Here is a 13446-nt window from a genome sequence, read left to right on the forward strand (position 1 = left end):
TTATTTACCTTGATTAATTTACTTACTTCCTACAGTGTAAAGTCACAAGTAGACTGCGGAGTTTCCTGTGTTTGATCGACATGGGCATGCTCAAAAAATACACGTGTAATGCCACGAAAAGTGCCTGCTGACACTTCAGTACGCAAGCAATGGTACGAGAATGCAGTCAGATTTCTTTTTTGGGCACATACACCGTCCAGATCTAAACACTAGCGTGGAGAGTCGCTCGCGTACTGAAGAGTCCATAGTTGCAGGTGGAAGTTGCCGTCGCTGTACTTTGTATATAATTATTTACCTTGATTTATTTACTTATCTTCCTACAGCGTAAAGTCACAAGTAGACTGCAGAGCTTCCCATGTACATATACAAAGTACGGCGATGGCAAAAGTGAGACATGCATTCTTGCTCCGATGTAGAACCCGAGTCATCATCCGAGTCAGGTCAGGTAATACACATCACGGTCTGTGACGCAATATTTGCTCTATAAGACGCACAGACATTTCCACCCACTTTTGGGGGAAAAAAGTGCATCTTATGCAGCGAAAAATACGATATATTCCAAATTTAATATCCCATCAACACCATTTTTCCACTCTTTTCCACTAAAGTCTTTTATCGAGCATGTCTGTCTCGTTTGAAATCATCTAAAATGTTTCCAGGGTGAGATCCAACCTGTGAACGTTGCAATCGAGCTCCAGCCTCACTGGGTCATGTGTTTTGGACGAGCACCAAATTAACAACATTCTAGACCAAAATTTTTAAATACCTATCAGACAGCCTTGGTGTCACAATTACTCCTAACCAATTACCAGCTGTGTTAGGTGGGCTTCCAAGTGGGCTTAAAGTGGAGGAGGACAAACAAACTGGAATTGAATTTACGTCACTATTGTGACAGATGGCTGGGGCCCATGCCTGCCCGGGACACCCCTTCACCACATCTGCCAGGGGGACAACGGTGGGAAGCCCAGTATCTCCCCCTGGATGCTAGATGGCAGCGTCCATGGGTTGCAGCGGTGCCTCGGACTCCCCCAGGGATTCATGGGGGTTGGAGTTCTGTGCAGCTCTGTGGGATTCCGCAGGCGCTGCCAAGTGGGTGCTGCAGCAGGAGCTGCTGGCCCCTTTTGGGCACCGGTTTCACCTTACCCGGAAGTGCAGCCGGATGTTGCCAATCAACCACCTGGAGCACTTCCAGGTAACCAATAAAAGGGAGCCAGCGATGACCACCACTCAGTGGCCAGAATCGGGAGGTAGAGGACGAGGTTGCCAGGGAGGAGTGGTGGAGGAAGAGAAAGTGCTTGGTTTGTTGTACTGTACTGTGCTTGGGACTGTGTTGTGGCTGGAGGGATTACGGGGAAGACGTGCCCTCTAGCTGAAGAAAAATAAATAGTTTGTTTTATTTTACCCGTGCCTCTGTGTCAATCTGTGTCGGGTCAGGCGCAATATAGCGCCTTTCTTACAGCACAGACTTATCTTGCTCAACTGGAAGAATCCTAGTCCACCTCTGTTAAGTCAGTGGGTAACTGATGTTATATACTATTTGAAACTGGAAAAAATCGAATTCTCACTTAGAGGATTGGTGCAAAACCTTTTAAAAACCTGGCAGGATCTGATCAATAACATTTTAGAATAAGCACTTATACTGCGGAGAAAGACTCCTTTCTCTCTTTACTACTCTTAACAGTTTTGCTCGGGCTGTTGGCCTTCCTCTTTTTCTCATGGCTGGGGGTTGAACTGAATGTAGTTTTGTTACGTTTGACTTGATTGTATGGAATGTTATATGCTTTTAATAAATTCAAAAGAAAATAATCATTCAAATTTTTCCAACTCATTCAAGATATGATATCACTGAGCTAAGTTCTGCTTTTCCTACCTGGTCAAACTTCTGCTTCCAAGACAGCGAAGACACCAGTTTGCCACTCCCAGGTCTGTAAAAAGCAGCCATAGTGTAGGTCTCCGTATTCTTCCTCTGTCTTGACCGCAAAAGAGCCAAAGAAGCCTTTGTACTAAGACTGGGAGGATTGGGATTGTAGGAACTGATGCACCACGAGGCATACACAGAAGAAACTGGAGTGGTCTGGGAGTGGTTTGGCTTTGTATAATTGAGGAAGCACCAGCTGACACTTGTGGTTGTTCGAAGACTAGGAAACTGAAAGAGCTGTTGGACATCAGCAACGTCGGTGAGCAAAATTGTACCTCCAACTGCCGCTCCCCCCTGATTGGCCGCCAGATGGACCAGCATGTTAACTGGGACCTTGCTAGTTTGTTGCATTTGGAGGTCTTCCTGAGTGCTACTTGCTGAGAGGAAAGACCGGGGACTTGCGCCGGTCTCTGGCGTGGCTTCGTCAACTTCCAGCTCTTCCGGTGAATCTCTCCCGCTGCTACTTCTGACTAGCGTTTTTTGCAGCAGAGACACGTTATCACTACTGTCGTCAGAATGGGACACTGGTTTTGGGGAAAGTGCTTTGTTTTCAGCAAAATCTAACGAGGAAGAAGTGACCATTCCTTCCTTGAGTGCACCCGAGCCCTCACGCCGTCCAGCTTCGGACTTCTGATATTTGCACTGGTCTTTTGTTACGCCCGAATTGCTGAGCTCCACGGCGCTGAGTTCCTCAACAATCTGCCCGTACATCTTCTCCTCCTTGACACGTTTTTGCTGCTTAGTTTCCATGAAAAGCTCCAGGCTGCTCGCGGGCGACAGCATACGTTTGCTTCCACCGATACTAGATGAGGCATCCGTAACCGTGATGCTTCCGGATGTCAGACACAAAGGAATTCCCGCTTCCAGTCGGCTCGTTAGCGGCTGAGGAACTTTCCAGAGTGGATATCGTAGCAGTCCTCCATGATGGCCCAGTATGTGAGATAAGTTAAAACCTATCCCTTGCATTGCACTCGAAGTAGAAAAGGTGCCTTGGGAAATATTATCACTCACTTTGCATAGCACCGTAGCTGAGCTTGTGCTCTGCGAATGGGATACAATGATCTGAGAAACACTGGTGTACATGACACTACTGTAAGATGGCACGTGAGTCTGAATCCGGACGGGAACTAACATACCAGGGAGCGAGGGCTGAGAGCTGCCAATGTTCTGAGTGGCAAAGACCGGCTGAACCTGCTGCAGCAAGACTGAGCTCGTTGTGTACGTCTGTGACGAGACGTGCCCGGTGTTCTGGGAGGAGGCTCTAGATACATACTGGAAACTGTGGTCACAAAGGCTCTCCAGGGCTTTTGCATCTGGTTGCTCGTGGATTTGCTGCAGCTGGTGAGATGAATGGCCTTTCTGGTGGACCAACGACAGGTTAGGTGGTCTGATATGCAATTTCTGTAGATGTTGAGCTTGGAAGGCAAGATGCTGCTGTAGATGCCTTGGAGAAGACCCGTGGTGGGACTGCCAGAATAAGGCTTGCTGAATAGGGAGGACAGGGAAAGGCGATTGACTTCCACTGGCATGAAAGGATGAATACTGCATAACTTCCCTGCCTGAATGCTCGTGCGGTTGCCCGTCGTTGTCTGGCATGATCTGCCCAGGGTTATAAGACACCTTTGGAACCGAGGAGTGGCCTTCCTGTTGAGGTTCCTCGGCTACCCCATGGTACTGCAGACTTCGCTTGCATTTACTCGAATCTCCAAACGGAATGCTCTGAAGAGCCGATGAAGAGGAGCCATGCCAAACATTGTATGGAGGATAGTGGCCAGCCTGTAACTGCTCGACGTGATCCTGCTTGGCAGCTTGCTCTGGGCTTTGCTCTTGCGCCGCCGTTTCAGGGTAAACACTTAAAGAGGCTTGCCGGACAAGGAAACATCTCTTCCTCTCCTTAACCGAGTTAACGTAAGGATCAGCTTGGGTGGAGGCGGGCGAGAGGCTGCCATAGTCAAATGACTTGCTGCGGATTTCTGGGATTTCGATCGGCAGAGGACAAGGTGCTTGCTCCGAAGAGGAACGCCGCATCTCCCTCTGCTGGTGCTGACTAGGAATAGACAGGACATGCGCACTGCCCGGCACCGTGAGGAACTCTGATGGCTTGCCAAGCTCATCTTGCTTGGTTGGGGAAACCGACTTCATGTTTTCTTCCCTGTCAAAGGACATGGAGAAGCTGGAGCTGTGGGACAGATTACTTTCTTGGCTAGGACTCCTGGAGAGGCTGGTGCAGGTAGACTCGAAACTGGATTCTCCTGAGGAATGCTCCATTTCAGCCAGACGCAGGCGTTTCTTTTTGGGGGGCAGCTTTTCGGCAGGCAGCTGGGAAAGAGTCTCACTTCTTTGTGGCCACTGAAACTCCTCGACAGGTTTCTCCAGTTCCTTCGCCGGGACGTCCAATTCTTTCTCTGGCTTGTCAGGCTCCTCTGTCACCCGGATTTCAGGCACTTGAATATTGGGTTGGCGCACCAGCCTGGGCGGCATATGATATTGCTGGTGATTTGGGGGCAGAGCGCTTTGCCTGCCTTCAGTCTTCTGGCGCTCCATACTTTCAGCCCAAGGAGTGGTTTCAGTTTGCACATCCTCTGCAGTTTCTGAATCCGACTGTTCGGAGTGTTGACTAACCAGCTTGTCTTGGTAGGAAAGAAGCTCAATTGATTCCGACTTTTCAAAAGAGTTGGGTCTGCTTAACGAATTGGTGTGCTGAATGACCGAAATAACATTACCGGCTGCCCTCCTGTTTTCGGTCATTTTCTCCAAGTCGGTCACCAGCAGAACGTCATCAGCAGTCATATTAGACGTAGCAGCTTCAAAGTTTTCACCTTTTAATTTGGGGTCGTAATCCCCCAATACCAGCATTTCTGCAGGAGCCCGAACTTCTGTACCATATTGGCTCGGAGGATCCTCATCGTCCCCAACGCTTTTTTCCTTCCTCCGTTTGCGGGTTGCAGTCTCCGTGGCTTGCCTTTGCTGAAGGAGCTGTGTCTGGAGGACATAATCTGAGTAAGACTCGACACCAGGGTTCAGGTTGAAAGCACAAAACGATCCACGCAACTCCGGACAGGAAAACCTTTTATGATTTTCGAAATCTTCCCATCTTCGACAACTTGTTTCGCACATCTCACATTCGTACAGGCTCCTGTCCACATTTAACATTTTGCCTTCCGGCATCATTTGACCGAGTTCACACAGCTTGCCCCTTGCAATGCTTTTCGAGTGGCAGCTGTAGCTGTCAGAGTCCACGTGGCCCTCATGCGCCGATGACAGCTCAAAAGCAGCTTGTCGCCTTAGCATGGTCCGATGAGACACACCAGCAGTGCCAGGGTAAAAGACGTCATCAGACGTCATCCGTTCATCAAACGAGTGGCTTCCTCTCAGGCCTTGTGGAACGCTAAGGCTGGGTGCCGACTGCGTAGGCATGGAGTTGCTCCTTATAAGCGGCCCAGAATCTGGCAAGGCTTCCAACAGACCTGTATTAGTTTGGCAAGAACCTGCTGGATACTGTTTGGAGTCATGGCTTGTTAGCAAGTGGGAATTATCAGAACTATCAGAAAATATTGTCATCTTAGTGGTGTTCAGCTTCCGGTGGTCCCCCAATGCTTCTGGACCTGTCATGAGCTGTGATATGTGCTCATCAATTATCTTTGTTATGCCAAATTTGGAGGCAATCATGGGCAAAACTCCCGGTTTTTCCTTAATGTCCACCACACTGGAATCCTGGCTCACCATCCCAGTTACCCCGCTCCGAGGATTCAGCCTGTAGTACTTCCCAAAAATGATCTCCTCGTAGGATTTTGCATTTGTGTTTGGGGGACTGATCTGTTGATCCGCGCTTTCGGAACGGGAAAAGTAACCAGAGTCTGTGCTACCTTTGCTGTGCGGACTTAGGAGATTTAGCGTGGGCTCCGAATCACTGCCCTTCTTCTCATTCAGTCTTAATGCCAGTCTTTGTTTGATGGTGTGAGAGTCGTCCACACGGTAGACAAGAGCAGCGCTCTTGGACGTTTCGGTTTCTGTAAAGGGGGGACACTCGTTCACTGGCTGAATTCCGCTTTTTGGGACGATTAGGATAGGCACTTTCATGGGGGTTATGGCCAGGTCCCCTGGTGGATCCATACCAGTCAGATCACTTCCTTTCTCCAGGGGGTTTTTATCAGATAATAAAGAAATCTGCGGTACGAGGCTGCTTTTGTCCAAATACACAGAACCTTCAGAACCTAAAGCTATCTCTTCATCGGTGTCCGTACTCTGCTCGCCGTCCGAATGCACCTCTGCTTCTCCGACAGAAGACGGCTGGTCCATGTCCGAACGACTAGTCGCGAGGTCCGAGAAAGGAACCAGACCTGCTTTAATAGCATGGGCATGGGATTTCCGGTGTTTATATAAGTTGCTTTTTGTTTTAAAAGAAAAGCCACATGGAATACACGGGTATGGACGTTCCCCGGTGTGGGACCGGATGTGTTTCTTCAAGACGCTGGGTTTAGCGCATGCCCTCCCACAATAGTGGCAGATGTATTTACCGGGCTTTTTCGGCTTCTGCTCTTTCTTGTGCACCTCTTCCGCTGGTTCCATCCCTGCTTGTGAATACTGGCTATAAGCAGCAGCTAAACTTGGAGATTTCCTCCGGGAGAAGACCCCTCCATGACCCCGGGAGTGCACGGACAACAAGTCTTCTGAGGCAGTTGACTGAAGCTTACTCGCAAACGGCCAGGCACTGACGTCAGGGCCTCTCTGGGGCTTGGTGTTGTGCAGAAATCTCTGTGGTATGGATTGTTGTGAAAAGGGATGAGCCATCTGGTATGAATAAGGACTTGGGAAATGCTGTGGGTACTGGTTTTCCTGAGGCGGCTGGCCTACTGCAGTCGACATCTGCAGTTTGCCAGGACTATAAGATCCAGTGGAGCTGCCACTGCTGCTTTGAACAATGGTGTCGCGATGCGAGTGCCTTTTCAGTTCCTGATCGGCAAAAGTGCTTCTCTTTGTACCTGCTGAAGGCTCAGAGCCCCATTTCCTCTGCAGCATACTCTTCTCTCGTGGCTGCTTTGTACTTTTTTGTCCCGCAGCAGGTTTAATCGGTTCCATTTTCTCTGTTGCTGTTTTTACTTCTTCTGGATTTGAGCAGGCAAGGGATTGTTAGATTAGCAAAGCATGCCGGTTGGCGCCCACGCGGGTGGGTATTAAACTCCAGACGCTCTCACCCTCTGCGTCCACCACGCCTTTGCCCAGAAGACATTTCTTCGTGTTCACTATTCTGAAACCTCCCTTTCGCTGGGCCACGGCTAACTCTTCCCCCTGTAGCACCTTAAGGTTTTTATGTTCTTCTCATGCTTAGTTGACAAGAGATCGTTTTCTCAGTGAAACATGGTGAGCAGCTGAATCGTTGAGTGTGCAATTCATTCCTTTGGTTGCGTTACTGTCATTGCGGATGTCGGCTACGATCCCAGTGTCAAAAGCTTTTTGATAATGACTCCACCTTTCTTGATGGCTTTACATCTGGATGAGCTCTGGAAAAGAAAAGAACAAAAGTCAACGTTAGTCTGCGTTCCTTAAAAGAGATCTCGAGCATTCAGATAGTACACTTGTACAGACGTTAGTGTGGTCTCTGCATTTGATTTGTATTCTGCTAACTGTCCGTGTGCAGTTTTCATTTTCTGCCTCTGTCCACGTGCGATTCTCTGGATATTCCACTTTCCAACCAAAAAACTGAGAGACACGTCTGTTTCATTGCCAACCATGTCTAAATCAGAATGATAAAACTAAATGTAGCTGTATGAGTGAGATGGACCTGACATGTACTGGTGGTCGCATCCAGAGTTGGTTCCTTCCCCATGCTGTAATGAAAAGGAGGACACTCAGGAAAAGGATAAACCCAAATAGATTAGAGCAGAAGAAAAGAGACACAACTGAAATATTCAGGTAAATGTGTGTGTCCAGTCCCTCTGAGTAATCTGATTGGTCAGTTTTGCTTTGATCTGATTTGTTAGTTTCACTTTGGTTAAGCAGTCAAAAAGCAATCAAGATAGGAAGCACCAGGCATTGGAGGCTGACAGACGACAATTCCGAGGAAAGGTGTAGGAGGAACGCTGGGAGCCGCCTTCAAATCTGGAAGTTGTGACAGGCAGCCGGGATGCCCCTTCTGTATATGTTCCGGGGGAGCAGCTATAGACATCTCACTACCTCCCCTGGGACGCTTGGTGGCAGTCTACCTGGCTGACGATGGTGCCTGAGTTACCTGCAGGGTTTCCTGGGAGATGGAGTTCTCCACAACCCTGTGGGGAGCTGGGGAGGCCACCAGGGGGTGCTGCATGGAGCCAGGAACCCACCTGGACATCTCTGCAGCCCCACCCGGAGGTGCAATTAGCCGCAGGTGATCAAGCACCCGGAGCACTTCCGGGTGGGCTATAAAAAGGGCCAGCATCCACCACTCATTAGCCAGAATCGGGAGGAAGAGGACGAGGTTGCCTGGGAGGAGTGGTGGTGCCAAGGTGGAGAGAAGAACTGTTGTTTTGTGTTGTATTAGTGCTTGTGGAACTGTGCTGTGGCTGGAGGGATTACGGGGAAGACGTGCCCTCCAGCTGAAGAAAAATAAAGAACCTGTTTATTGTATACGTACCTCTGCGTAAGTCTGTGCCGGGTCGGGCGCTATATAGCGCCTTTTATTACAAAGTACACAAATGATGTTTTCAAGGCGGGTGTGTGTGTGTCAAAGGCTCCTATTTTGAATATTGTGTTTGCTTCTGTTGGGGGATTTTTCAACCCTAAGGTATCCATTGGGTTCGTTTTTGAAATATAGTTTGCTTTGGGCTGTTCTGATGGCACTATTGTTAATTCTAGTTGTTAGGACTGCCCTTTGAGGTTGTGGCCTGTCCATCACGACACAACAGGATAAACGGTCATCCAGGGGTATGCGTCCCCATCCGACCACCAAAACGTTTTAAACTTTTCTTTTGAAAACATTTTCTTTGGTTTGTTTCTCTGGTTTGTCATCTCTCCTTGCTCCTTCTGACTCTGATTCTGTCTTGTGATTCTTGGCTTAGATTACTAATAGTTCTTCTCCTGGTTTTGACCCTCACTATAGTTTTTTGACTACGTCCTCGTCCTTCAGTCATCCCCTGAAGTCTCATAACAATGTGATGGAGGCCTGTCTACAATTGGCAGCAGTGAATGAGTGGACCGCAGGCGAGCAATGCGCCTCAAAATGACACAGCCTGAGAAGGAGACTTGACGGGATCACGAACGAGAGAGGAGCTGTTTTTATTGGGGGTTTGATTTAGTGATTTCTTCATTTTGGGCTTTTGGCCCGTTATTAAGTACTAGCGTTATCTGCTAAAGTATTTTTCACAGTGAATTTGCTGCTAACCTTGCTAGCTAATTTTTTCCCCTGAAAATTTGCTGGGTAAATTTCTTCCCCAGCACCCCATGATGCTTTGCAAGGCCAGCGTGACATCACAGAGCTGTATCAGCTAATGGTGGGTGGAGATTTTACTACCTCATCTGCACTACCTGCCCGATTTGCATCATACATGCCCCCCACGTGTGTAGTTGGCTCCTTTAATAGCCCACCTGGAAGTGCTCCAGATGCTTGATGACCCATTTCTGGCTGCACTTCTGGGTGCTCAGGAACCACTGCAGCGCCCCCTGGTGGCATCCCCGGATCCCAACAGGGTCGTAGAGAACTCCATCTTCCATGGAGCCCTGCGGGAATCCGAGGCATCACTGCCACCCAGGGGGCTGCCATCTAGCATCCCGGGGGAGGTACTGTTCATTCCATGCCTGTTCCCCGGGACCATATACAGAAGACACGTCCTGGCTGGGCAAGGGCCCCGACCATCTGCCACAACGCATAATTTGTTGGTACCAGACTACCTGCTTTACAGCAAATCATCTGCATGTGTCAGGCTCTCGTTGATAGATCAGCCAATTCAGCGAGAATGACATGTCTCGTCTCATCTCATTTTTCTGAAACCGCCTCTTTCCTTTGGTGAGGGTTGCAGTGGCAGCAGGCCAAAGCAGTCAGCCCAGACTTGCCCGTCCTCAGCTACAGATTCCAGCTCTTCCCAGGGAATTCCCCGGCACTCCCAAGCCAGCCAAGAGATATAAATCTGTGCCTTTCACAGGGTCTCTATGCAATGGGACATGCCCAGAGAAGATCTAGGATGAATGGCCTGAGGAAGGCAATCCTGACAACATGCTCAAACTACCGCAACTGGCACCTCTCAGTCCGGAGGGGCAGTGACTCTACTTGGAGGCCCTTCTGAATTGCTCAGCTTCCCAAACCTCTTTCTGAGTATCAGCCAAGTGAAGAAACCTCACTTCTGCCCACTGGTACTCACAATCTCATTCTTTCGGTCATTACAGCTCATGACCACAGGTGAGGACAGAGATGTAGATCGATCAGTAAACCAAAAGCGTTGCCTTTAGAGTCAACTCCTGCTTCACCACCATGGACCGGTGCAGCACCCACAGAACAGCTGATGTCGCTCCACTTCACTTGCCAATCTCACATTCTCGTGCATCTCAAGATACTTTGAGAGCTGCTGTTTCCACATCACCTGGAGAGGGCACTCCTTTCCACACAAGGGAACCAAGACCTCAGACATGGAGGAGCTGATCCTCATCCCAACTGCTTCAAACACAAAGGTGCCGAAGGTCACACTCGGATGAAGCAAAGAAGAGAACTTCATCTGCATGAAGCAACGATGGTACCCCTAACCTCCCCAACTGGACACCCTGACCTCCTCGGTTGACCTTGATATCCAGTCCATGAAAACCACAAACAAAAAGTGGATGACAAGACACGGCCTTGACGGGGTCCGACACCCACAGTGAACGAATTTGACTTGTGAATGACTTGTGTGTACAGAACAGATTTGTCATTCAGCGTATTAAGCACAACATTCAAATATGTCTTTTGATATTGTCACTTTTATCATTTATTTCTGCCTTCAGGAATAAATGACATCACTTGTATACTAGTGTGCCACCAAGGCAGAGTCAGGGAGGGGAAAAAAATAAAAACAAAGTACCTCTTCTTACCAGCGGAGGGCAGCAACACACCAAAAAAGGTTTCCTATTGTCCCTGAACTTGTTCACATCAGAAAAACAGAGCCACTCTGACAGCGACAATTAATGAAGACAAAAATGTGACAACTTCAAAAACAGAAAAGTTCAAAGTTTCCAGCAGCAACATGACATCTTTACCTACAGTACATTCGCGATATTTTGCACGAGAGCATTTTTTTTGGCTGTGAGAACTCCTTTGTGAGACTAAAAATAATGGGTTGTAGATTAGTGAGTAAAATAAAAATAAATAAAACAAAGCGCACGTTCTTCAGCACTACTTCCAATAAAAGACACAAAGCAGACCAACCAGCCATTATTATTAACCAGTTGGTACCAACATTATAGCGTCACTATGTGCACAGACAGAACAAGCTGAACATCCAGCATCATTACACACTACATGGCCAAACGTTTGTGGATACTTGACCATCACACCTTTAGGAGCTTGTTGGACACTCCATTCCAAAAATCACGGGCATTAATATGGAGTGACCCCCAGCTTAAAGTAGCTTATAGTAGATGCTACTGGATGAGAAAACCTGTCAGTTTGAGGCACGGGTGTCAAACTTCAGTCCTGGAGGGCCACAGTAGCTGCAGGTTTTCATTCTAACCATCTTCTTAATTAGTGACCAGTTTTTGCTGCTAATTAACTTCTTTTGCTTTAGTCTTAATCAACTTGACACAGGCCCCTGAGTTGTCTCTTTTTCCTTAATTAGCAGCCAAACAATAATGAGACACAAAACAAGACATATCTGAAAATAAAGAAAAGTGAAGGTCTCAGTAAGGTTGATCTCTCAGGTCACACAAACATCTTGACGGTGTTCTTAGAAAAAACAGAACCATTTCTGTAAATGTCTGCTGTGGCAGAACAAGAGCAGCAACATTGGAAGATTTTCCCAACAAAAGACTCCACTGGTGATCGGTAAATTGGACCATCACAAAAAACTATGTGTTTCATCACCTGCTTTACAAAGTTTTGCAATAATTTAGTTTTAGTGCTCCTCTACGTGAGATATTACGGTAGTTGAGTGAGCGCACGTCTTTTACATCTGGTAAACACAAAGCATTAAGGCGAACTACCATAGAAAGAAGATTGGAAAATCAGCCTTTAAATTAAAGAAAGAGGAGTAATAAATTGAGAAAAAGGAATCGAAGGAGTCACAATCGAACCATGAAATCGACGAGATCTAGTGATGTTCTGATCAATCGGTCATCGATATAAATTGGACAATTTTCCCAACAAAAGACTCCATTGGTGATTGGTTAATTGGACGATCACAAAAAACTATTTGTTTCATCACCTACTTTTCAAAGTTTTGCAATAATTTAATTTTAGTGCTCCTCTAAGCAAGATATTACGGTAGTTGAGCGAGTGCATGTCTTTTACATCTTGTAAACACAGAGCAGTATGGTGAACTAACAGAGAAAGAGAAGATTGGAATATTAGTCTTTACATTAAAGAAAGCAGAGTAATAAACAGAGAAAAAGGAATCGAAGGAGTCACAATCGAACCATGAAATCTGTGAGACCTAGAGATGTTCTGATCGATCAGTCATCGATAAAAGTTGGATTATTTTCCCAAAAAAAGACTCTACGTGAGGTGTTACAGTAGTTGAGCAAGCGCACGTCTTTTACATCTGGCAAACACAAAGCAGTAAGGCGAACTAACAGAGAAGGAGAAGAATGGAACATCAACCTTTACATTAAAGAAAGCGGAGTAATAAACAGAGAAAAAGGAATTTAAGGAGTCACAATCGAATCATAAAATCGGCGAGATCTAGTGATGTTCTGATCGATCGGTCATCGATATAAATTGGACGATTTTCCCAACAAAAGACTCCATTGGTGATCGGTTAATTGGATGATCACAAAAAAACAATTTGTTTCATCACGTGCTTTTCAAAGTTTTGCAGTAATTTAGTTTTAGTGCTCCTCTACACAAGGTGTTACAGTAGTTGAGCAAGCGCACGTCTTTTACATCTTGTAAACACAGAGCAGTAAGGCGAACTAACAGAGAAAAGAGAAGATTGGAATATCTGCTTTTACATTAAAGAAAGAGGAGTAATAAACTGAGAAAAAGGAATCGAAGGAGTCATCTGGTGAAGTTAGACAAATGACAGGTAAAGCTACTTTAATGCATTCCGATCCTTTAACGTTGTCCTTTAATTGAAAGGCACGCTACTCGTCTGAGTTTGGACGGTGAGCGAGTTTGTGTTTAGCACAGCAGCTCACATTCTCGATTAAGGAAAGAAGAGATAGGGAAGAATTTTAAATTGCTGCTTAGTTATTTTGTTACCTTGAGACAGAGAGCCAGTTAGAGACAGGGGGGTGATTAGGGGACCCGGATGGATGAGGCCGGGGTGGGCAGTTTAGCCTGGACATCAAGATACACCCTAGTCTTTACGAGGGATGCCCAGGGATGTTTAATGACTACAGAGATTCAAGAACTTGGTTTTACGTCTCATCCA

At 47.1% G+C, this 13446-nt stretch overlaps 1 protein-coding gene across 1 annotated transcript in view; it reads right to left on the reverse strand.

The window, feature by feature from the left end:
- hivep2a (HIVEP zinc finger 2a) overlaps window positions 1-13446 on the reverse strand; it is a 220718-nt gene that overhangs the window by 38232 nt on the left and 169040 nt on the right. The window contains exon 3 of the mRNA XM_028792422.2: window positions 1871-7419. Coding sequence (XP_028648255.1) covers window positions 1871-6997 — 5127 coding nt within the window. The 5' untranslated portion in view covers window positions 6998-7419. The remainder of the gene's footprint in view (window positions 1-1870; window positions 7420-13446) is intronic.

The sequence above is a fragment of the Erpetoichthys calabaricus genome, chromosome 15, assembly GCF_900747795.2.
Source record: "Erpetoichthys calabaricus chromosome 15, fErpCal1.3, whole genome shotgun sequence".
In the NCBI taxonomy this organism is placed as follows: Eukaryota; Metazoa; Chordata; class Cladistia; order Polypteriformes; family Polypteridae; genus Erpetoichthys; species Erpetoichthys calabaricus.